We start from the raw sequence: 24,117 nt of genomic DNA, 5'->3' as shown, positions 1-24,117 counted from the left end.
GACCTGGTTTTTGAGCTATGGCGGGATATCCAAAATTCGACTTTTAATGGGCATAATCGTGGGATATAACGTACTTAGTGTTAAAAAATAGTTCTTTTCCGCGGTTTTACCGCATAACTTGTAATATTTGTTAGTGCCTAATGCAATAACTTATTTATGAGAAATATTTCCTGCCCATTCATTCCTGAGAATTACAAATGGTACTCTACTTACATATTTAATTAGAATATCAAATAGTCTAAACCTTAAGGAACTTCGCCCAGTTTTTAAATCCAGCCTAATTTCAATGTAGGATTAATGCAGGCACAATTTCCAAACCTTTTTCCAGTCCAAGTTATATGCACTTGTGTACATACATATGTATGTATGTACATACTAAATACGTCTTAAGAAGGGTATGCTATATATGTACACACTCTTATTATTACCTTGACCTGCAAGCTTTTCCCAGAATCAATTCGACTACCTGCTTCAAGAGGGGCATGTTTTTGTCCAGCGTTAAAAGCATGTGTTAGGGTAAGGCCAAGGAAAATCCAGATTTTACATGAATTCATCAGCCCCAATCCCTTAATTGACCTATTTAAGACACAACAAGGACACTCGGGTTGCTCAGTCTCTCGAACAAGCTCACTTCTCTCTAACCTTGTCTCAATTATTTTGTGCATCGTATTTTTTAATTCGTAAAAACATGAAGAACATAATTCTTCTTGTATTTGCAAGTACAATTTCCAATCTAATTTTCAACGCGGAATGTGTTCCGTTGAATGAGAATAATGGTTAGTGAGCAATTATTGATCGGCAACCGATAACCTATTTTATAACTTGAAACTAATTCGCTAATTGTATTTCCGCAGAAGACCCACCACAGCAACAAGTTGATCCCTTCGCTAATATGACCATCGGCGTCGTTGGGGGCAAACCGGCCGAATCACTGGACAAGTATCCCCACCAAATTGCTCTCCTCCATAAAGACAAATTCTTTTGTGGTGGATCCATCTACTCGGAAACTTGCATTTTGACGGCAGCGTGAGTTTTTTAATTTTTTTTTTAAATTAGTACGTACATATATAAGTTTGAAATTTGTAAAATTGCCGTATAATTTTAATTTTGCTTAATTGCAGCCACTGCACCGAGTACGATGATGGTAGTTTAATTCCTGCCGATGTAATGTCCGTGCGGGCAGGGTCATTAAAGCACAATTCAGGCGGACAAGTGTACAAAGTTGGGAAAGTAATTCGAAATCCGGGCTACAACAGGGAAGCGTCTTTTGACGGTGATATTGCCATTTTACAAGTAAGATGGTGCATGAAATATACTACATAGTTATTAAATAATAATTAGTTAATTATTTTAATTTTTATCCTTAAGCTCACTTCCACAATTTGGTTCGGGTTCGGTAAAACCTCGGCCAGTCTTAGTTACAAGGAGCCGGAAGCCGGGACAACCCACGTAGTCACTGGATGGGGTAATAAATATAACTTACAGATTTTGTGACGTGATTTATTGTCCTTGATTGAAATTGCTGAATGATTTTGCTCATTAATTTTGCAGGACGAACTTCTGAAACTGGGAAGGATTCTGACGTTCTGCAATATGCCAATGTTCCAATCGTGTCAAGGTCCGAGTGTCAAAAGGCGTATCCTGACGAGAAGATTACGGACAACATGATCTGCGGGGGTTATCCGGAGGGAGGCAAGGATTCATGCAAAGGTGACTCCGGGGGACCGTTAACGCGACAATGGAGCAATATACAGGCTGGGATTACTAGTTGGGGGTATGGCTGTGCTAGGCCAGGTAAATAATTACTAATTTTGTAATTATGTAGATTTCCTGGGTAATTAATTAAATTCTATTTATTGTTTCAGGTCAACCTGGCGTGTACACCAACACGGCGAAATATGTTGACTGGGTCAAGAGTTACTGCTCAAAATAAATTCCTGGTAGCCAATTGAAATGTAGGTATTTGCTAAATTGAGATTTTTTTTTGTTCGTTATGTAAATATTATCAAAAATTGACTAACTTTTTACTAAATTTGCGATTGAGTTTACTTATTTAATAAGCCTAAAATGATCTATTTATAATATTTCCATTTTAAACTAATCTAAATGAATGTATTGGTGTATTACATACATAATTATACGTACAGATATTACCGAGTAAGTATATAGCGTGTGTATGTACTGATTTGGTTCACAGAAATTTAATTTATAAAGTGTTTTTATACCATGATGTGGACAATGTTCTGAATAATTTAGTACTGGGGGGTACAACATAAAATATAATAAGCATGGTCAAATATTATAGTAATTTTCTCATGTATATCAAGCTAACAGCACATGATTTCAGAGTTTAAGGCAACAATTTTTCTGTACTCTTCCTCTGCTACATTTTTCACTTTAATAAATATAATGACATCCATATTTTTTGGCTGGCTAAACTGCAATGCGTCGAAATTTTGGCTACAAAATGAAAATGAACCTCTTAATTTTCCTGATTTCTCTCCTCCTAATATTCAATCTACAAATAATCACAGGTGAAATTGTGAATTATATTTATCCAACAAATTATATAAGTCTGTCAACCCAGGGTAACATTGGTCACTACTTGAAACTTATGTTTTCCTATCAAGTTGGAAATCCGAAGGTGATTTTTACCCATAAATTTGCCCTTGAACTGACACGAACATACATCCTATGGGTATCACGGCACAACACAAATTCTGGAATCTGTTTCCTTTCCGGCACCCTTGGCAATCGAAATTTTATAAATTTCAACCAAGAATTACAAGTCGCAGGATATGTTCCGTCCCTTATTCATCTCATTCCGAATGCTGCATTTGTTTTGACGGTCGAGACTGTCACAGTGCCAGCCGTCTGGTGCCACGTCTGCACCGTATACCCCTTGTCCCTCTATCTGATCCTTCTCTGGACTCGACCCTCCAGTGACATTGAAAACTTCCCAATTCGACACTACTACTCGAGACAACTTCAAAAGTTTGAACCCATCTCTCGAGAAGATTTCGTTCTACGGAACATCTATCAAGGTAATAAGATTAATATAACTACTGGGTAATGGGTTTAATTTACTGGGTAATGTACTACTTGTACTATGTGGGGTGACCAGACTACTCATTAATAGAGACAGCCAGGCCAGCGGCGGTAGCGCATTTAAGGCTAATTGCCGACTACTGGGTAATGAATTGGGTTGGGCATACAGCTAGAAATGTTGTATGTGGTACATACGTATAATCAGGCAAGTATTGATTTCTCAGCATTACAGTTACAACCGTTTGGTATTATAATTATACCGGTCCATAGAAATAATTTGCCTATCGATACTGTAAAATTTAATACCGAGCTATTACTACACGATGTTACTTATCAATACCACTATATGAATACCGCTTGGTAAAATTTTAATACTGGATTTGTAAATATTTGCACATAATGTATAATGTCCGTAGTAGAAATATTTTGTGTTCACATATTTGTTGGCTTTCTTCCTACTTTGATATATTTTTCCATTGCATAATTCTCATTAATACATATTTACGTGGATGAATTTGGGCATACAATAATTTGCATATTAAAAAAAAACAAGGTGCAAAAGTAAATTAAAAGCACGATTTTGTTGACCTTTCCAGCCAATCCACTCCTCCCCACCGACGTAAACCATCAAAGAAAACGCGTCTCAGTCTTTAATTCTCTTGGGGTCATTAAGTGTCATCTGATCCAGGATGGAATATCATTGGCTTACAAAGGCGGAGCTAAACTAAAATCCTATTTCTGCGACCGATTAGTTGAAGAGGTAGAATTTTTGCGAAAAAGCCTCAACTTTACATTTTTCTTCGAAAAGGATACACCTGAGATATCGTTACAATTTTTCACCCCGGAGGAACCCGAGTTTGGACTGACAAGCAGAAACCGATGGTCTGGAGATTCCGAACTTTTCATTCTCTATTGTCGGCCACACGTGAGGTTCAGCAGGTCGCTTAAAGTTTGGGTTAAACCATTTCAACATAACGTTTGGATTGGAGTTATGTTTGCATTTATTTTTTCATCTGTGGCCCAGAGACAAAATTCTGTGAAGAAAATCGAGCCTAATTCTCCCCAGAATTTTTAACTCTTTAAAATCTACGCTGGAATCCGCCTACTTTTTATTCTCCATCCTGATGCGGGAACCTATCCGACATTTTAGCAAGAAACATGTACCTTTCGTTGTTTTGGCTCTCTTAATATCTTGGTGCTACGAAGGCATCATAGCTGGCAGTTTAATCGCACCCTCGAAACTGTATCGGTACAAGGACGTGGGTGATTTTATCAATTCCTCGAAGCAAGTAGTTGGATATTCTAGAAATTTAGCTTTGGAAGCGAAGGTGACTAAATTCAATCCGACATTCATTAAGGTGCTCAGGAGGCATGGCGTACCTCTGGATCGAATTCGAGATTCATTCCACATCGTTCGTTCTGATGTGCACATTTTTGATAAAACCTTGTCACATTGGGACAATTTCTCTTGGGTGGGATATCTTAACAGGAGAGTAACAAATTGTATCCCCATTCGCATGGAGGCTCTTCAACTTTCGGTTGATCTGAGTCCTAGATTTAAGGGTGCAGGTGAGAGGCATGTTTGTGACAAGTTTCAATTTGGGTACAGACAAAATTCTTTTGCCTATTTTGGATTTGCATTGTCCAGAAAAGCCATCAAAGTACATGACAATTTGCTAGAGTTTGGAATACCGCTTTATTGGGATGACATCTTGTTCAATTATGTCAGATTGCAAAATATAAGAAGAAGGAGACAAAATGGCATGAAGGGTTGGGACGAAGGGGATAATAATTACATTGGTTTGAAACACCTACGACAGTTCCTCGTCATGAATTTTGTAGCATTATTGTTATCGGCTGGCGTGTTATAGTGGAACAGAGAGAAGCCGTTGTGGATTATGTTATGCTAGAATTTACGGTAACTCGTAAATGGGTGAAAGTTATGATGTGCCAAGTTGTGCAATTTTCTCTAGTAATGATAAGGAAACGGAAGAACCTGAAAAGAAATATACATAGGAACGATACACACCAATTTATTGAAACAATTAACTGATAAGGTGTATTTATTATTGGGGATATCCGAGTTACGCCTAGCAAGACACATATGTACATACATACTTGCTAAAATAATTAACTGGAAACTGGAAGTCGTATTTATGTATATACACATATGTAAGTATATATTTTAATTAATAAATATATGTATAAATGAATAGCTATACATATTATATAGTAATTATATATGTATAACTTGTAAGCTGCATACGTGCATAATTTAAAAGCCGGGCACAAGCCCGTATGCCTCCAGTGATACCAGGAAGAAATAAACGAGCCACATAAATACCAGAACGACGCTGGTGGTATATTTGGAAAAGGTCTGACCTCCAAGTTCACCACCCAAGGTGCACCTTCTTACGAATAGCAGAACTATTGCCATCAATGAGACGCACGCCAAAATTACTGTTTCAAACGTCAAGCTGTGAAAATATAGCTAGCCAATTAGCACATTACCATTGGTTTCCAATTTTGAAGTCCAACATATATCTACTTACCTTCCTGGGTCGATGTAAAACTTTGAACAGGATTCACACGATGCGTAACTGAAAAACTCGTGGTAAAGTGCCCCCGTCATCCATGCACTACCTAGACCGAAAAATATGGTCACACCATTATTCCAGTGTAATTGTCCAAGTGTCGAATCTGCATGTGGGTCCTTGATCGCTGATGTCCTGTTGACTATGGTTTCTAGTCCGGAAAATACACATAAACTGTTGTTATGAGTATTTATTTATTTGTCATATTTTGTCGCTGTGTGCAGGAATTGTCAGATCCAAAATGAATTGGAGACCAAAGTTGCCGGAAAGTTTTTGGAGAAATATGCGACAACATGCATACATACACAAGTGTGTGCGTATGTATGTATATGTCAATTTAATATTTACCTATTATTTTAGCAGGTCTTATTGGTTTCTTATAAAACCTTATACGCCAACGCATGTATATATGTACGTTAACTGTCATCGCAGACTAATGGTTGTCCAAATTTGTTTATGTACCTGGTATTCTTCTCCCCATTATAATGATCATCCCGATGGTAAAATGACGTAGTCCCACTGAACATCCTAGATGAGAGGCCAAATCCAAAATTAGAGCGGTTAGTAATCCAATTATAAAAATGGAAGTTGTAAATGTTGGGTATCCTCCCATAATATCTGCAATACGTATAGCAAATTGTTATAGTATTTAGTAGCTCCTTCATAATTTCATGCGCTCGTTTTCATATACCAACAAATACTGATATTGTAAAGCTGAAATACACTTATTGTGATCACCTTGTGGTGGCACGAAAAAAGCCAGCATTATTTTCCAAATGAAGACGAACCCATGATTTAAGTATTCTAAGCAAGATGTTCCACTCGAATTATCTAAATAAGCAGTTCATGTTTTTGGTTAACAACAAGTAAATAATGTTCCGAGTTACATAACATTTACATTTGTACATATGTACCATCTACTCCTTTTACTTTGCAAGCATTTATGAACTGTAGCTTCCAAGATGACAAATACTGCGAACTTGTCATTCGACAAGGGATGTGTTGCACTTGTGTATCTTGAAAATTCTATAATAAATTAACGGGGCATTATAGTTCGCTCTGGCCGCTCTATCAGCCAATACAGTCTCTCGCTCAATATTTCTCCGTATGTTTACAACATGCATAATTTTTTGCACAGCTTTTTTACCTTGTCATTCTTATACCGAGATTAAATGTGCACTCAAAAATGTGGAATTTGTTGAATTACAACTAGTGATAGTTGCGCAACAAGAAAATAAGGCCCTTTAAGGAATTGATATGCTACTTTTATTTATATTAATCAATTAATCTCGAGAAAAACAAAATTTTGATGGAAATTGATTTTCGGCATTTAATATAAATAAAAGTAGCATATCAATTCCTCAAAGGGCCTTATTTTCTTGTTGCGCAACTATCAGTAGTTGTAATTCAACAAATTTCACATTTTTGAGTGCACATTTAATCTCGGAATTAGAATGACCAGGTCAAGATTTTGCATTTTTTCCTGATTCGTCTCAACTTGTTAGAGTATGCGTGGTGGGAAGCCACCACCACACATACTAAAAACATAAACAATGCCAGATGATATTTGCAGTTTTTTGCAAAAAATTCAAAATTCCCTCCGAAACTTGTGAACTTTTTACCCCACCGAGTTCATCAGTTTCGCCACTATGTGATTTATGAGGATTGGTTTGACATAAAATATAGTCAACTCTTAACACGATACAAAATTTCTGAATGGTATCAAAATAAAGGAAATCTACTCAAATCACATCAGCACTCCTAATAAGACACTCAAGCACATTTCACTTTTTACAATGACATGCATTTCAATTTGGGGTGGTCCATAAATTATGTCACGCTGAAGATGGGGGGAGGGGTTCCAAGAATCCGTGACAAAGTGTGACATATGGGGAGGGGGGGGTTCGGTCGATCTGTGACATCACGTTTTGCAGGCTTAACTTAGGAGGGGAGCTTGCGAGGTTGATAATAACAGATCTTGATGCCCTTTGGATATGTGATAGGGTCTCATGAGTGTACTAAAACCCTGAAGTGGTTTGACTCCATGGCTACACTTGCGCCCGCCACACCCACTCAAAAATGCCCAAAAAACGCTTCCACTCCAGTTTTCACTCACTCAAATCCACGTCAAAAATTCAATTTTACTCGGATTTTGAAATTTCTTTCATCATTACACTCCCAGATAGTTGCTTTCTTCAATCCAATATCAAACCCAATTTTTTCGAAATTTTTAGTATTTTTAAAATTTGAAATTCTGAATGAGGATTGTTGTAGTAATCAACAACTCAAATTACGCCTGCGAAATAATCATCAGCAAAATTGAGTTTGATATGGAATTGAAAAAAGCAACTATCTGGGAGCGTAATGGTGAAAGAAATTTCAAAATCCGAGTAAAATTGGATTTCTGACGTGGATTTGAGTGAGTGAAAACTGGAGTGGAAGCGTTTTTTGGGCATTTTTGAGTGGGTGTGGCGGGCGCAAATGTGGCCATGGAGTCAAACCACTTCAGGGTTTTAGTACACTCATGAGACCCTATCACATATCCAAAGGGCATCGAGATCTGTTATTATCAACCTCGCAAGCTCCCCTCCTTAATGCAAACTCACATTTTCATTCTCCGACTATGACCAAACTACAGTTTCGCAGTTATTTCGAAATATATGTCCAAGTCCAACCGAATATCAAACCTTCGATCCAAAGCATCCAAAATTTCAACCAAGTTTTAGATTTTGAGATTTTCAACCAAGTTTCTAAATTTTGTTCAAACCTTAAAATAATTTGCACAATATACAATTATTTGAAAATTAAAAAAATTCATGATGCCATAAAGTCTGCACAATTTAAAAAAATCGTCATAGTTTTGCAAAAAATTCACTCAACAATTAAAAAAACATTACTAAATCTCCAAAAATTTGCACAATTAAAAAAAGTCGTCCGAAAGAACCGTATTTTTGATAGCTTCAAAAATGGGTACTAATTGAAGACAATTGCATGATTCAAAAATGTTAACAATTAAAAAATGTATCGCAATAAGAAAACTTAAAAATTTGGCGGATTTTTTCAACTCATTTGAAACTTTTAAAAACTAAAAATACTAAAAAATGAACAGTAATTTTGGGAAAGGTTGTTATCCACAAATCTACCAAGCTATGACTTTTCAACCCATCAAGGGTGTAATATGAGTATAAATAAAGCTAACAATTGTTCCTATCTGTAAAATTACACGGGTTTCACTCAGTTATCTCGAAATATTAGGTTTAAACCGCAATTTGTACTACATCTTCTATGACAAAGGCATGGTTTCATAATTATCGACCAAATAAAGTTAATTTGTGCAAAATCCTGGTGACAGAGTACATAAGATTCCCTTGTTAGTTTTGATATTACGCCATATTTACTACTCGTTCCTCTTTTATAGAACACATGTATGTATCATTCTTGCAATTGGAAAAATTCAGATTTTCAGGCGTGACGTGACAAGAGGGGGGGAGGGGTCACGTTGAGCGTGACAAAGGCGTGACAACAGGGGTGGGGGGGTCCTAAAAAAGGTTTTTTTTGCGTGACATAATTTATGGATCACCCCTTTCTGCTGCAAAAACTACTCAAAATTCACATACTCGACCTGAAACTGCTTGTCTGTCATCAATTTCAAAACATTTGCTAGTCTCCAAGTTGGTCGTATTTTCAGGGTTCGAGAAAGTTTCATCTGGCTTCCTCATCCCACAATGTCCAGCCAGACCCGAGGTTATCACGATAACCGGAAAGAACACAAACGTCATGACACCTTCCCATAAATCAATGACACCCGGCGTGGTATATTTTAATACAAGTATTAACCACAGATATGCAAATATTGACCATGTGCATTGGACTAAAAATACACTGGTGTTTTTAATTTTCCGAATTTTGCCGTTTGGTATTGCGGAAACCAAAACAGAGGTTAGGATAAGATGTCTGTATGCAGCGGTCCCTGTACAAAAATTTTCGCTTAATTTTAAGTCTCCATGTACTTATGTACATAAACTGATCGTATAATGCACATATGTAGCTCACCTAGTATAACACCAGGACCGAGATCCCCTGCGCCATAATTTTTCGAGAAAATTTCAAAAAATGGAATCATAATTTCCACAACCGAGCCCCCCACTGCTAGTAGTGCAAAATTTAGACCCGATCTTTTCCAGACTGCTTTGAAACCACTGTTTGGTAGTTGAGCAGTGATCACATTAATTGAGCCAATGAGCAGACTGTTGCCCATGTTAATCCCGACAAGTACATAAATCATGGCAAAGAGGTATCCCAAACCACGTACGACTGAATTATCTGGAATTTAAATTTGAGATATTTCGAATTGGTAACACGGGCTAATTTGTTTGACGGATAATAAGCTTACAAGTGGACGAATCAGCCGGAAGAAATATGCCTGGTTCACATCTGTCTACATTATCGTCGTCGTAATCGTAATTGAAATCCGTTTCATTTAAGTACTGTTCCATTGTCAGGTATGTATTTCCTTATTAACTATAGAAAATAATAAGGTTAAGAGTGATTTTTAAACAAGAATCTCGATATCATTCTTTCTTTTGTACATCGAAAGAGGATGCAAAATATTGACCTCGCACCGGGTGAGTCACTCACTGTCCAACTTTATATGTAGTAGTAAGCCCAAGCCCATTAAAGAAAACATACATACCGAGGTTGAACCGCTAACACGTGAACGCGGATGACCTTCAATTACTGGTTGAACGGCTTGGAGTGGAGGTCTCGAACATTTTTTATGTGAAAGCCCTTTTCTCGAGCTACAAGTCGGTATCGGCGATTTCAACTTTTGTACACTGATTTGACCATGGCGAGGTCAAGTTTAGACCACTCGTCTCTCAAAACTTTCCAAACTCCGTCAAAAGTTTTTGGGTGGCGGAGAAAAGATTTTATTTCAGATATCCAAAGCCGAAAAAATTCTTGGGACTTACATAGAGTGACTTAATAGGTATTTCACTATTTTGGATGATTGTTATCCCGAGTGTAGCTTTTAAGTCCTTGGCGTAATCCTGGGTCAAAAGGGCGGTGTGCGATGACGCTGCGTCGTAATGAACTATCACTTTTTTTGTGTCCTAGCCATATAGTTTTGGAAGATGAATCTCCAAAAGCGGTTTTAAAACAAAGTCAATGAAGTACTTCGCAGTTACCTTCACTTTTTTTGGAACTTTGATAAGTGGGAGGAGACCACGACCAGATAATGCACCAACCACCATGAACTTGTTGCAAAACTTTTCCGTGTGCGGGATGGCCAATCTTCTGGAATTATTTTCTTCTTTGGTTGTATAGTAAATTTTTCTCTGACCGTTGGTATCTTTAAAGAAAATAATTCTTCATCCAACGACACTAAAAAATCACTTTTATCTTTTGTCAGGTAATTCATATAAAATTTTTTGCAGGTCAGACGACGATTTTTTTATGCTTCTCGAGTCAGCTGATGGACTCGGATTTTTCTTCGTTTTTGCTTCCACAAAATATTAATTGCTCGTCGCAAACTAGTCTCTGACACTCTAGTTAGACGTGCCACTGCTCTCTGGGGTGGTGGGTTGTCCTTAGAGGTCAATAGGTCAATTTTCTTAAGCACGGGCCGAATTAGCACTTTTCGGACTCGTGTTTGAGGCATGAGGGTTGTCCTTTGGTACGAGCTTGTCGTTATTGACCTTCATTTTTAAGTACCTTATGTATCTGGCCTTTCGAAACTCGTTGTCCTTGAGTTTTGAAGTGGTTAATTATGTATGTGTACGAAGAATTAAGTTTGGAAAGTGTTTTTATGGTACCCTCTTACTCTAAGGTCAATGGTCGGGTCATTTTTGAATCTAGAGAGCTAATTTTTTGCTCAGCGCCCTTGTCAACAATCACATGTCGTTATGCTCAAAATTTGGAACCGAAACTCCAACCCGTTTCGGAGCAATTCAAGATCGACCGCGTTCACGTGTTATCGGTTCAACCTGTATGTAAGTATATTTTGCTAGATAACTAGTTTTAACTATAGTATTATCTGCAACATAATTAAGTATGTGTTGATCAATAAAATTTACCCTTAGTGGCATGTATATGTACATATGTATGTAAGTATGTATAATAGCTTGTACATACGTTCATGGTTGGAATGGAATATTAGTAAACAGACTCAAGATTTCTATGAGGAACTGGATTTTGTATCTGGAACTGCGTATTTTATACGTAGTATGTACGCCTTTGTATAAATATATACTTGTATGTATATAATATATATGTATCTTACCAAGACTGAAGGTATTTATATGAAAATCCGTGATGGAACTACTTTTTATGTAAGCAGCCAATAATTAGTTACCCAAAATACGATTCTGCAACCGATGTACTTACATAAATGCATATGTGCATATGTATTTATCTAGTTAAAATAAATATTCGTCCAATTTCAATATTTCAGTGAAGAAAGTGTAAAGTGTTAGAGCTGATCAATCACTACAAATACGAACGTATTGGGCAACTCGCCAAGAAAATATTACGAAAAGGCAGGCGGATGTTTATGTATGTATACATTTTAGCAAAGTCGGAGGTCAAGACTTGCAAGCAACAAGCTCCTGAACGCATACGATGTATGTATGTGTACATCGTTACATTTAGTAGTTGATGTACGAGGGGGAAAACCCGGGTAACAGTACTATCGGAATTCGGAACAACCCACGATGAAATATGCACCTATAAAAAGTATTACACACCAAGATATTGATTAGTGTACATCCATCCACTATATGATGCAGCTGGAATTAGGAAAATCTAGGTTATCCAAATTCTCAAGTCTTTGAAATTTCTGTATTTACTTCCTTGTCACCTAATTATGTACATAATTTAAGCATAACTTGAGTGAATGATATAATAATTTTAGTGTAAAATAAGATAGACCATGTCGACAATGTTTGTCGCTGCAACTACTTGTAAAAATAATACTTCGACAATCAAATTTTCCCCCTTTGTAAGCACAAGCAAGGAATTTGTTTTTGCCTACATTATGCTAACCGGAGGTCGAAGACAAAATGAAATTTGTGGAAAATTGAACATAACTCAACAGAAGGGAAATAAAGTGTCCAATATCCACAGCCCCAAGTCTGACAAGTGGCATCATTATGGTAAGTGTTAAAGTATGTAGATCAGTGATTGATGAGGATACATATTTATTACGAGTTCGCATCGTTGGCAAAAAAAGTTGGTAAATTCGCAAAAAAACACTTTGGCTTAAAAATTCATTTGCGAACTTGCGCATCTCCAAGTTTAGTATTTATATATTTCGGAAAATGTTTTTCAAAATTATGTTACAATGCGAACATGCGAACTCGTAATGAATACCCCCAATATTTATTTACTTAGCTTGAATTCATTCAACTGTTCGATGCGTATTTTCATAATGCATTTTCCTCCGTAGCACTAGTCGTAGAATTCCATGGACAACTAGCAAGTACCGCATTTGAAGACAACAACAAACCTCTGCCACAGCTCGTACCTGATGCAACTTCCGAACTTATTTGCAATTCTAAAATATTTGCATTAGTTTCCGGAACAGAAAACGGTTAAAAATGATTCTCATTTACATAAATAAGTAGTGTACTCTTCTCCTAAGCATTTTTACTCATGTCAATCGTATTAAATTCTACAGGAATTAAAAAACAACTCAACTTGAAAGAGCAGACTTACATCTTAGCCAGAAATCCAGCATCATTTCCCTTCAGAATTCTACTTCCTGAAAATCATGACCAACTCCCATCCTCCCTGAAATCTTCGAACCTCAGCGTCGAGTACTTTCTTGTCTGCTACCTTCGAACCGAACATGGCTACGAAGAACTGGACAAACGGCCCCTACATTTCCGTGGGCATAATTTGATAACATTCCAAAACGAGTGCAAAACAGTGAGTTGGACCACATCGACTAATCAAGTCACCATAGTTTGCACCTCTCCACAAAGATATTACAGACTTTGGGTAAAACAACCTGTACTTTTCACGGTCACTCTCGATTTTGAACATGAAGAAGAGGAGAGCAGCCTCGTGTTCTGTGAAGTTTCAGTCGTACAAAGAATTTCAATGGGAATCGAAGTTACTGAAACTGTGGTGGACTCAAGGTCTGAATCGAAATGGATGAAAAGATTAAACTTGACATTTTGTGGGAAGCTACTGGACCCCAAGATTGGGGGACATGCTCAAATTCTGCTTCCTTCATATAACCAAGATGACGAGGGTGGAGTAAAAGTACAACATTTTTTAAAGGTGAGAAGAGCTATGTATGTATTTAGTAGCAGTGGCCGCGGAAGCGTATGGATACAGGGACAATGTCCCCACGGTTATTTGATGTCCCCATCATCAATATTAATATCCCCAGAGCCTATGCGGCCACTGGTAGTAGTAAAAATCTTATGCATAATCTGTATCTATCTGCTGTAAATCCAGTTCAAAGTTGTTCTGCCCATGGAATTGGCTGGTGATTCGTTGGAACACTTGGAGGAAATCTTTATTGGAACTGGGAGACTTTTAACTGCTAGCGAGACGAACAAAGGACCAGGATTATTTTCTAGAATAAGATCACAATCCGTGTCATCTTTGCTTTCTCTCTTTCCACCGTCATACTCGGGTTTACCTTCACGTCGAGGGTCGCAAATTTCACTGGAAACATGTCAGTTTAAATGTGTAAATCTAAATAATTCATGATTTTGAAAGTTGACGTGGTGTTACATATTTTGACTTTTATTGGTTCTAGTGCCTCCTCATTATGACGACTTATCTAATCCAGATGAGACTATGTCTTCTGATCAAGAGTGACAACTTACTTTACAGTATTCGCTTTCCATACTATTATGTTAATTTTAACTTAACGACATGATTTACACATGAATGTACATACATAAATGCATGCATACTACTGATTTTACTGATATTGTGAACAATGAAAATATGCCCAAAACATTTATGATAAAAACGGATGTCTTTTATTACTGTTGAATTAAAAGCATAAATGTGTAGATGCGAAATATAAAATATTCTTTATTTAGCGACTAAGACAATAAAGAAAATTCTGGTGAACTTCAATTCATTCATTAAAAATCAAATTTTCTTCTGAATATTATATCTAACATGTTTAAAAAATATCATGATGTCCTGTTTTTCAACGTAAAGTTTTAAATGTCAATTTATTTTTAATCATCCTATTTAACTATTTACATTCGGATTTTCTAATAAAAACTATTTTAAACAATTTAAAGCACTAGACTGGTTCAGAATCCTTCGTCTCATTTTCAAAAAAAGTCATTAAAATACATGGAAATGTCTTAGAATTCGGACTGCAGTTGCATTGGGATGACATATCTTTCAACTACGCCAGATAGAAAATATAAGAACAAGTAGCATGAAGGGTTGGGATAAAGAGGACAATTATATTGGTTTGAAACGCCTACGACAAATCCTTGTCAAGTTGTCACGAATTTGCAAAGAAAAGATGTATAGGAATTTGGCAGCATTACATATGCTCGGTCGGCGTGTTTATAGGGGAATGGAATAAAAATCGAGGTGAATTATGTTAGACTAGTTTTTAAATTATAATTTGGGCGAAAATTGTGACGTGCTAAGTTGCACAATTTTCGCTAACCGAAAATTTGGAAATTTTCATAAGAGGGATAAGAGCATAGATTAATATATAAAGATAAGAATGAGAATTTTCAGGGTTGGTGACAAAATGTGGATGAGAGGAAATATTACCTCCAAAATACAGATAAAAAATATGTTTGAATTTGAAACCAAATCCAGAATTTTTGTGCTGATCTCGGTTTCATGAAAAAATGCATGGCCAGAAACAACGAGTCTCACTTTGTTCCAAATCAAGAATTTTTTCGGGGCAAGTTTTCACAATGTTTTCACACGAGTCCAGCAGCTGGATTTGCATGGTGCATGATAAAAAATAAATTAAAAACTATTGTTTGCTATTAATTTTAAATTTAGTTTAACTGAATTTGAAATACCAGACAAACAATTGTGTTTTCAAACTTCATGCCTTGTTGTTTGGAGTTGAATTAGCTAAACAAACGTAAGTATAAAGGGTAAAGAATATTAATTATGATTCATAATTTATGAATAACAAAATTAATTTTGCTAAAATGCTAATATTATTATTTTTGGTTATTTAAGCTATTAGAACTGGGGGTGTGTCTCTCTAACCTTGGTCGTGATAATTTTGTTCGCGAAAAACATGGATTATTACAATTCCGGTATTTATTGGGTCCTCATTTTACCAAATATTTTAATAATAATTTGAATTTGTATGTCAATGTCAATCTAGATTTAAATTACATGTATTCACTACTTTTCACTACAGATAAAAAAGAGGACACGGTTTTGTACCGTTGCGACCAGTGTAGAACATTCCTCTCAACCAAATCACACCTTTTAAACCATCTCCATAAATGTGAAAGCAATCAAGATGATGATACAACAATGCAGACAATGTGAGGAATTCTCATCAGCAAATAAATTTACATGGTACTCTTAATGAATTTGACCTTAAATTTAGTGACGGATGGAGCGTCGTGACCTTTCCTTCTCTTTCGGTCTGTCTCGATAAATTAGATGATTTTAGGGTCATTGTTCCCGATGGGGATGAAACTGGTTTTGCCGTTGTCAAGCTGGAGAATGATGAAATGAAATTTGAAGAAGCCGACGGTAATTAACACAATTAATACAGTTAAAATATTTCGTTACATTGAAAAATCCTGTGCAAGAAGAAACTTCATATTTACAGTTATTTTACTTTTGTAACAGGTCACCTAGAAATCTTGGACTCTTACAATTATCGCCCAAACGCTTTGTTAGTCTAGTAAAAATAATTGTAAAAATTGACATGTAGCAAGGAAATTCTAATTGTTTGCATTTTGAACGTCAACTTGATTAGAACTAAACCTATCGTCGCGATGAAACGTTTTAATGATCCATCTTTAACATGTAAAGGATGCAACCACACCTTCACTTCGCAGTGTTTATACGATCGCCACATATCCAAAATGTAAGTCAATTGAATGAAAGTGTAATGAAGGATTTTCAAAAACACCAAAATCTATCTTCTTAATTTATTTTTCCTCTAGGAACAAATGTAATCCGACCATTCAACCGCACCCCTGTCCCCATTCTGGTTGCAGGCGCATCTTCTTCCAAGCCTCCAAATTATCTATCCATCTCCTCAGTCACCAGGAACCATCGGCCCCTCGCCATCGCGAAAATCGCGATACTGAGAGCAGCAGAAGGTGGAAAGGTCCCACAAAATTGAGAAAACCGAGAAACCGATCATTTTCGGATAATATAAAGGAGGGAAGAGAAAATAAGCTAGAGAAGCAAAATCGGTACCAAATTATATCGATTATAATTATAAACCGTAATATATGTTTGCTTTATTGTGTATATTATCTAATATTTATTTATTTAGCAACAACAGGACTGCTCCTAACGAAGAAGACGAGGTTGTGTCGCTTCCAAAGTGCGAAAAAACTGAGCATTCTCATTCGTGTTCCATTTGTGGGGAAACATTCCGTCTTCCTGCCTCCCTCCGAGTACACATGACCAAGGATCACATCAACCTAGATGAAGTTCAAACAAGTAGGATAGAACAAGAACAAATCCAATTGCTGTCTTCAAATCCCATACTACTACTAACTTTTGGTGGAAATGCCCCCAATAATTTTGGAAGAAATTACCAGAATAAAGTTGTAGGTAACGAGTCTGGAAGTTTTGTAGATAGTACGAATGACGATGATGGTGAACTAATTACTGAGGATGCTATTAAATTAGAGATTAAAGAAGAGATAGACATTGACCTTGGTCCAGTCAAATTTGAGGTAATAACTAGTGACTCGGAGGAGAATGTATATCTCTGGTACTGATTATCTCTAGATTTGTATAAAAATATATTTACACATACCAATTGTTTAATCGAATCGAATATGTTGTATGTAAATGTAAGTATCAACGAAGAAATAGCCTGAATTTTGGGCATACTCCTCAAGAGGTGTGCTATTGTTAATTTTATTTCGTCTATTTTATTTTATTTTATCTTAGGGTAGGGTTTCTATTTTTGTAAGTTACCTATGATTAAAATGAACCCACAAATTGGTTCTTTGACATTTATTTTATATTTGTAACCAAACAAGCTACAAATACAAACTCTGCCATACATGCATGTACTACTCTACTGATAATATTTAGAAACCGGAATAAATTTGCCTTTAGTAAATAATATTTACTGATTAATGTAAATATATCCCTAATTTCATTCATACGACTCGCAACCCATGGGAAAATTATGACCACCAATCTCAATTTATTAAAGGCAGGGAGACAAAGACGTGAGTGGCGGGAGGGTCATTTGTGATTGTGACGTTTCGCTCGAGTTCCACTCATTTATCTCTGCGAGCTGGCTGCACCGACAAGGGACTAAAAAATACTCCCAAAATAAAGAACTGGAGTTTGAAATTTTGCAGTTTTGCACATTTATTATCGTAGAATCAATTAAGGCAAGTATATTGAATAATAATAACCCTGATTCGAGGTAAAATCAGGTCGAATTTGAACGAAAATCTCGTCACGTCACGAGATGGCACATTGTCTTATTTTTTAAATCAAATCCGCATTAAAAATATATTTCTATAACGTACTTTTTGTATAGTATAGAATTTTAATTTATATAGGACAAATTTAAACTTCAAAAATCCTTATTTAGTTCATTCTAGCTTGGAGAATTGTTCGATCAAAATGGAAAAGCGGTCATCTAACAATACCCCCAAAGGGAGTCGAGTTCCGTTCGAGAAATGGATGGGTGAACTCGCAAGTGGAAAGGTGGATGATTTGTGTGCGCACATGGCGAAATTGCAGGCTGTAATGTCCGACCCTGCTTATTTGGATGAGACATTCGAGTTTCTGGTCAGGATGGATTTGCCAAAGGCTGAAGGACAAACTACACCGTGGCTTTACAACGTGGAAAGGAAACGTTTCAAGGACGCATTTACTTGGGAGGGCAAAAATAGTTTGCAAGATCAGATGAAATATGCCTCCTTCGTCATGAGATCGCTAAATATGCCTGGTGAATTTCACGGCGTTGAAGATGTAGCCGATATTACCATTGTAAACTCCCTGGACTTCATGATAACTTACTACGAGACGGCTAAGCAAACTGAACAGAAGGTGAGTTAGGATTTATGATCGTATAAATAAATAAATGTGCATACTTCTATAAATCAATAATATGACTATGTTACAGAGCTTGGAATTGCGGATGTTATCTCGAGACCGACTGCACCACTTGGAGTCTTCTTTGAAACGGGAGGAACAGACGATGGCTGAACTTTCTATAATTACTAAGGAATTCAAGGAATACATTCAGGAATTTAAGGCTGGCAAAATTACAGTGGAATCTCTCAAGGAAATGGACCTTGGTCGAAAGAGAATTGTAAATGTGTTTAGAAAACGGACCAGTGATATTGATGCACAAATGCAAGAGGTACTACGGTGTTTAAAATAATTTTTTTTGCAATTGAATCATACAATTGATTAATTTTATTAGGAAAAGAGCAAGATGCCGTCACTGTTGACTTCAAAGAACGATGTATCCCGTCTGGTGGAAAATCTTGGGGAAATGGAAAAAATGTGGTCAAAGCAATTGGTTAATATCATGCTCAAATTTAAGATGTCCCCAAACTTCAGGCCATTTGAACTCTCCGACAAGATTAAAATTGAGATTGAAGTGGTGGAACGCTTGAAGAAAATGTGCAAAAGGATTGAGATTCTTGGAAATCTTTTGCTGGTAAATTTTGTATTTCACTCACTCTAGTAAAATATTGTGCTGTTTATTAGGTCAATGAAAAGAAAAGAACTAAATATATATATACGTGCGTTTACAAAAATATTTATTTGTAGGTTTAGTAGTACACAGTACACATGCATCATTCTGATAAATAATTGTCCCGTTCTTTTGTTTATATTATTCTACAGGCGGAGACCGACGTGGCTAAAAAGAACAAGTTTGAGGAGGATTTGAAAAAGGAAGAAGATGAGTTGAAAACGTTTTCGGAGAAAAAGGAAACAGTTGATGCATTTGCTTTTGTGAACACTGGGACCATGCAGCTGATGAAGAGAGCGTGCAATAATGAAGAAATTATCAACGAAACAGTATGCATTTACTTTATACTAAGCAAAAAATTAGTTGGTAACTCAACTTTCGTTTTGACTTATTTCCTCTACAGATGGATGAATTATGGATTGTTTTCAACGAGCATGCCAAACGGCACGAGTTGCCAGATCAGTACGCCGCAACGGAAAAAGAAATTGAAGAACTCATCGGTATTTACAAGGATGACGAGGTCGACGAGGAGGAACATGAAAATGACGAAGACAAGAAAGTTGAGAATGACGAAGACAAGAAAGTGGAGAATGACGAAGACAAGAAAGTGGAGAATGACGAAGAAGATAACAAGGAGAATAAGGAGGAAAATGTCGAAGATTTTGAGACCAGTTACCAGAAAAAGGGAGACGACTAAATTTATGCTTATGGGTATCCATTAATGAAACCTCAACTAATTGGACACTGATTATTTAATAATTCACATCTAACTCATGTATTTTTGAATCTGACTCCCAATACTTTAAATGATTTATTGATTAAACTTGACTAATTTATAAGATGATGCCAATTGTAACTTACGATTTGATAGCAAGTTATAACTTATAATTTAATTGATTCAGTGTCAATGTTAAGTGCGAGTCGAATATATTTAGTAATGTAGTATGACCGATATAGATTGTTAACTTTTATTTCTTAACCAAGTGTAAATCTATTATTTGTTCGAATGAATAGATAAACGCTCAAAGTTTTCTCAATTTTCCTTAAATCGTTTTAATTTTTGTACTTACAACACACTAAATAAATTACTGACACTATTAGGCCAGAATAAGTTGACATACTGACCGTTCAATCTCGGCTACACAAACTTTGAAATGATCGTCGTAAAGAATTAGTTCATTTTCTCTCATTGATCCAAATAAATGTTGTGAGTCAATGCTAGGAATTAGTCTGGGTTTCCATCATATTACAAATATTTTTATTTAGGTTATATATGTACATAAGTGCAATGTACTTATTTACGGTAAATACATTACAGGTAAATAATTTACCTGTACAGATACGTATGTACATATGTACACACACATAAATGTAAAAGTGTTAGTTTTCATCACTAAATCCTACTTAGATAACAACAGATTCATTGTTTGCATCAAAATATACGAAAAATAAGTAATTTTAATTTGGTTGTCCATGTAGTATAACCTGCAATAGTACAGCTGCCCGCAAAGCTTAACTGGTTCCATGGACTTTATTCTCGCTTTTAAGACCTTCTTCTCCTTCACTGTTGACAAACTAGTCACCCACGATTGCCAATTTCTTAACACCATTTGCGAAATTTCATACATATCTATTATTATTTGAAGGGAAATGATGGAAAGAACCACAATGCAAACATTCACACTAGGAAAATACAAGTAAAACCAGAGCGGAAAATGTGTATGCATCCGAATCGTTACATAACTGAAGAGAATCATGCAAGACATGCCAATCCCCATTAAAACCACGATTAGGTATTCCAGTAATTTTCGTACGTTTTGAAATATTACGAATAATCTGACATATTCCGAAATCAGGGCGTTCAAACGCCACCGATTCCTCGAGCTTGTTAGCGCTTTTAGGATTTCCTTCATCATTTTGATTGCAGTCAATATCAAAATTAAACTTTGTGGGAAACATCGACAGATCTCCCATATCGCTACGAGGAGTGTGTAGAAGGCGAATGTTCTCCCAATTATGTCCCCAAACCAGGTGAGGTGTGTCATGTCAACGAGATAAGCACGGTGATCCACTTTTAAAAATTGAAATGCCGGCACGAGGATGAACGGGTAAAAGGTGAATTGGTAGACGATAACTGTCAGGACGATCCAGAAAGGATCACTTCTCAGCTTCTTGGTTGTACGAACTGAAATTAATACGACACTAAATTCAATGTATACATATTTTTAGGAGAAATTATTTTCAGAGGTAATTTGTTTTGTATTAAATATGTGCATAAATGTAGATATGTATATATATCCTGCATAAATGGCAATACACAAAGCGAACAAATAGATAGATTTAAGGAATTTTGGACAAGTATCGGGTGACAAAGTTATTATTGATATGGGAAGTTTGGGACAATATGTATCAGCCCCCTCAAATTTATTACACGCTTCACGTCCATAATGAAATGAAAATCTTTGGGAATAACTTGGCGTTTCAATAGGGTTGTTTCTATTCTAGTAAACATGTTACGAATTAGTTAATACGTACATGAAATCAGTGTGTATTTAAATGCACTCATATTGGAAAAATACAAATGTATGATGGGTGTGATAAACCCAAGACAGTTAGCATCACAGAAACAGAAAGACATATTACAGCTATTTCTATTGAAAATAAATACTGTTTTAACCTTCCTTTTAGAAATTACTAAATTGTTACAGCGCTAAATACTGTTATATATAATTTGCTTACGTTCTTGATCTTTACGTCTCGCATATTCTGCAAACAAGGCGTTCCATCCTCCCACGAATTCTTCTCCATGAATTATATTCCCAATTCCCACGAGAAATCCGAACATGGCCAAAAATAGAATGATCACGTGAAGAAATAAAATCGGGAGTGGCGTCCACGAGACGAATCCATGCAATTGTGAGAAGAGTAAGACACCAACGCCTACAATCCCAGTAATTCCGATGATAAAGATCAGGTTGAAATGCCACCAAAACGTGGCATAAATTCCTTTCCGATAAGTTATCTTTTCCAAAGAAACGTTCCATTCCACGATCGGCCTGGATATGTAGCGTTGCATGCACTTATCATATCGTGCAAGTACCTGAAGAATCCCGGCGTTAAAAGCGAACATGATTATGATCAACTTTATTTTATAGAAATTTAAAAATAATCGAAAATATTTATTAAAGTATGCTTTCGGACTCTTCTACATACTATGAATTTCGGGGAAGTGCTCGCTTGCTGGTCACTTTTCGAAAGGACAAGTAAAATAAATAATTCTGCGAATCACGAATTTCTATTAATGGAGAAGATATGAGGGTATTCATGATTTTTTCCTAATCGTAGCCCTAGTGCTTCGTACCGTAAAATATGCAAGTTACGACAGCTACAAGATTTTGCAAGCGTCGGAAAATTGTGTCATCAAAAATTGCGTTATTAAGCTTATGATTTTTACGAAGCTGGACCCTTTATTTTTCTTCTACATAAATTATTTTACGATACTCAGGATAGGAAGACAATTATGAATACCCTCTTTGTATGTACTTATGTATGTATGTATGTATGTAAATATAGACGGATAGTATTTAATATCTTGGTAGTGGTTAGTAGCCTTGCACATACATAATTTAAAACACTGGTCATGCTAAAACGTCAAAGTATAGGACTCGCTTCGATTTAGTTTTTCATAAAATATTTTCCAAATCCAACATTGACATGTGTATGTATCTGCATATGTACAAATAGATAAATGATACGTAATAAACCCTCCAAACAAATGTAAATAAGTAGCGTCAGAGCGATTCAAGCTTCCTTTAACGTTTCTCCATATATGACCTCGTCCTAACCGTCATGAGGTCAAAAATATTAACGTCTTCGAATTCACGGTGAAATTTCTTTTAAAATGACACCCCATATGAAAATTATGTGTTTTCTGACCTGACCTCGTCGTCAAGGTCATAAGGTCAAAAATATTGATGTCGTTGAATTCGTGGCGAAATTTCCTTTAAAATTATACCCCATTTGAAAATTAACGCGAATTTAATTTTGGACCACACCCCCTGGAGCTGTGTGGGGTGGTCCGATTGACTCCATGATCGAACTCGATCGAGAACTAAAAATTAGAAGCACAATGGCGAAAACCGCTTTTGATTATGTTGAGGCATTCTAAAGATATCCAGGATATCATATCCTGCTTACGGACGGACAAAAGTGATCACAATAAGTAGCTGACGCTATTTAATAATGCATACTCTGCAACCCATACTAAAATTTGTATTACATACATTCTCATAGATAAAGTGAATGAATTACTCGCAATAGATGGAAATAAGTGGATAGATTTAAAAATGTGTATTGTATTCATATGTCCATGTATTATTATCATACGCACGGAACAAACCATAAAAAGGAAGTAAAATAAATTTTCTAATCAAAAATCAATTAAATCAAACGTTTATAGAAAAATTAATTTTCATATATGTAGAAAACCTACCGATATATATGTAGATATGTACATACATGCAAGTGTATCTCTTGGATCGCTGAAAATTAACGCTACAATTTGAACCGGGCGATGGCATTCTATCCTTC

At 36.1% G+C, this 24,117-nt stretch overlaps 5 protein-coding genes and 1 long non-coding RNA gene across 9 annotated transcripts; 5 read left to right on the top strand and 1 right to left on the bottom strand.

The window, feature by feature from the left end:
• Positions 1 to 597: 597 nt before the first annotated feature.
• Positions 598 to 2,230, top strand: LOC110856305 (trypsin-1). The gene is made up of 6 exons (XM_022104791.2): positions 598 to 776; positions 855 to 1,026; positions 1,122 to 1,293; positions 1,369 to 1,465; positions 1,552 to 1,794; positions 1,866 to 2,230. Exons 1-6 carry the CDS (start codon positions 689 to 691, stop codon positions 1,931 to 1,933), a joined length of 840 nt encoding a protein of 279 aa, XP_021960483.1. The 5' UTR covers positions 598 to 688; the 3' UTR covers positions 1,934 to 2,230.
• A 2,827-nt stretch (positions 2,231 to 5,057) lies between these two features.
• Positions 5,058 to 12,121, bottom strand: LOC118433965 (sodium/calcium exchanger 1-like). Of its 3 annotated transcripts, none has more exons than XM_035846510.1 (9): positions 11,923 to 12,121; positions 10,036 to 11,846; positions 9,696 to 9,965; positions 9,260 to 9,612; positions 6,557 to 6,668; positions 6,381 to 6,473; positions 6,105 to 6,260; positions 5,601 to 5,793; positions 5,058 to 5,525 (listed from the first exon to the last, which is right to left on the bottom strand). In XM_035846510.1, exons 2-9 carry the CDS (start codon positions 10,136 to 10,138, stop codon positions 5,324 to 5,326), a joined length of 1,482 nt encoding a protein of 493 aa, XP_035702403.1. In that variant the 5' UTR covers positions 10,139 to 11,846; positions 11,923 to 12,121; the 3' UTR covers positions 5,058 to 5,323. The 3 variants fall into 3 exon arrangements, with proteins under 3 accessions (XP_035702403.1, XP_035702405.1, XP_035702404.1); XM_035846512.1 differs by having other exon boundaries at positions 5,601 to 5,691; XM_035846511.1 differs by having other exon boundaries at positions 10,036 to 12,121.
• Positions 6,679 to 7,327, top strand: LOC118433970. The gene is made up of 2 exons (XR_004833698.1): positions 6,679 to 6,747; positions 7,203 to 7,327. It is a non-coding gene; the product is annotated as an uncharacterized LOC118433970 (long non-coding RNA).
• A 269-nt stretch (positions 12,122 to 12,390) lies between the features above and the next one.
• On the top strand, positions 12,391 to 14,735 carry LOC118433967. Of its 2 annotated transcripts, none has more exons than XM_035846515.1 (5): positions 12,391 to 12,793; positions 13,087 to 13,230; positions 13,318 to 13,925; positions 14,106 to 14,342; positions 14,413 to 14,735. In XM_035846515.1, exons 1-5 carry the CDS (start codon positions 12,571 to 12,573, stop codon positions 14,533 to 14,535), a joined length of 1,335 nt encoding a protein of 444 aa, XP_035702408.1. In that variant the 5' UTR covers positions 12,391 to 12,570; the 3' UTR covers positions 14,536 to 14,735. The 2 variants fall into 2 exon arrangements, with proteins under 2 accessions (XP_035702408.1, XP_035702409.1); XM_035846516.1 differs by having other exon boundaries at positions 12,392 to 12,793; positions 14,106 to 14,328.
• An 818-nt stretch (positions 14,736 to 15,553) lies between these two features.
• Positions 15,554 to 17,930, top strand: LOC110856279. The gene is made up of 8 exons (XM_022104761.2): positions 15,554 to 15,732; positions 15,834 to 15,913; positions 16,021 to 16,150; positions 16,216 to 16,364; positions 16,464 to 16,509; positions 16,594 to 16,704; positions 16,784 to 17,038; positions 17,122 to 17,930. The coding sequence occupies exons 2-8, from the start codon at positions 15,895 to 15,897 to the stop codon at positions 17,573 to 17,575; spliced, it is 1,164 nt and encodes a 387-aa protein (XP_021960453.1). The 5' UTR covers positions 15,554 to 15,732; positions 15,834 to 15,894; the 3' UTR covers positions 17,576 to 17,930.
• Positions 17,931 to 18,053: 123 nt separating this feature from the next.
• On the top strand, positions 18,054 to 20,575 carry LOC110856254 (RNA polymerase II subunit 5-mediating protein homolog). Its single transcript, XM_022104731.2, has 6 exons — positions 18,054 to 18,205; positions 18,412 to 18,872; positions 18,949 to 19,188; positions 19,252 to 19,491; positions 19,680 to 19,856; positions 19,931 to 20,575. The coding sequence occupies exons 2-6, from the start codon at positions 18,444 to 18,446 to the stop codon at positions 20,222 to 20,224; spliced, it is 1,380 nt and encodes a 459-aa protein (XP_021960423.1). The 5' UTR covers positions 18,054 to 18,205; positions 18,412 to 18,443; the 3' UTR covers positions 20,225 to 20,575.
• The last annotated feature ends 3,542 nt before the right edge of the window (positions 20,576 to 24,117 follow it).

The sequence above is a fragment of the Folsomia candida genome, unplaced genomic scaffold (genome assembly GCF_002217175.1).
Source record: "Folsomia candida strain VU population unplaced genomic scaffold, ASM221717v1 Fcan01_Sc001, whole genome shotgun sequence".
Classification (NCBI taxonomy): domain Eukaryota; kingdom Metazoa; phylum Arthropoda; class Collembola; order Entomobryomorpha; family Isotomidae; genus Folsomia; species Folsomia candida.
The sequence above is the reverse complement of the archived record's forward strand: the minus strand, read 5'-3'. Positions and strand labels throughout refer to the sequence as shown.

Excerpts from the sequence above, each read along its gene's own strand:
- LOC110856305 (XM_022104791.2), top strand. The coding sequence starts at position 689 with ATGAAGAACATAATTCTTCTTGTATTTGCAAGTACAATTTCCAATCTA. Across the intron at positions 1,294-1,368 it reads GTGATATTGCCATTTTACAA|CTCACTTCCACAATTTGGTT; the intron begins GTAAGATGGTGC and ends TTTATCCTTAAG. Across the intron at positions 1,795-1,865 it reads GTATGGCTGTGCTAGGCCAG|GTCAACCTGGCGTGTACACC; the intron begins GTAAATAATTAC and ends TTATTGTTTCAG.
- LOC118433965 (XM_035846511.1), bottom strand. The coding sequence starts at position 10,138 with ATGGAACAGTACTTAAATGAAACGGATTTCAATTACGATTACGACGAC. Across the intron at positions 6,669-9,259 it reads GACAAGCAGTTTCAGGTCGA|AATTTTCAAGATACACAAGT; the intron begins GTATGTGAATTT and ends AATTTATTATAG. Across the intron at positions 5,526-5,600 it reads TTTTACATCGACCCAGGAAG|CTTGACGTTTGAAACAGTAA; the intron begins GTAAGTAGATAT and ends ATATTTTCACAG.
- LOC118433967 (XM_035846515.1), top strand. The coding sequence starts at position 12,571 with ATGTCGACAATGTTTGTCGCTGCAACTACTTGTAAAAATAATACTTCG. Across the intron at positions 12,794-13,086 it reads TGACAAGTGGCATCATTATG|CACTAGTCGTAGAATTCCAT; the intron begins GTAAGTGTTAAA and ends TTTCCTCCGTAG. Across the intron at positions 14,343-14,412 it reads AAACATGTCAGTTTAAATGT|TGCCTCCTCATTATGACGAC; the intron begins GTAAATCTAAAT and ends TATTGGTTCTAG.
- LOC110856279 (XM_022104761.2), top strand. Across the intron at positions 16,510-16,593 it reads AATTATCGCCCAAACGCTTT|AACTAAACCTATCGTCGCGA; the intron begins GTTAGTCTAGTA and ends CAACTTGATTAG. Across the intron at positions 17,039-17,121 it reads AAGCTAGAGAAGCAAAATCG|CAACAACAGGACTGCTCCTA; the intron begins GTACCAAATTAT and ends TTATTTATTTAG.
- LOC110856254 (XM_022104731.2), top strand. The coding sequence starts at position 18,444 with ATGGAAAAGCGGTCATCTAACAATACCCCCAAAGGGAGTCGAGTTCCG. Across the intron at positions 18,873-18,948 it reads CTAAGCAAACTGAACAGAAG|AGCTTGGAATTGCGGATGTT; the intron begins GTGAGTTAGGAT and ends ACTATGTTACAG. Across the intron at positions 19,857-19,930 it reads AAGAAATTATCAACGAAACA|ATGGATGAATTATGGATTGT; the intron begins GTATGCATTTAC and ends TTTCCTCTACAG.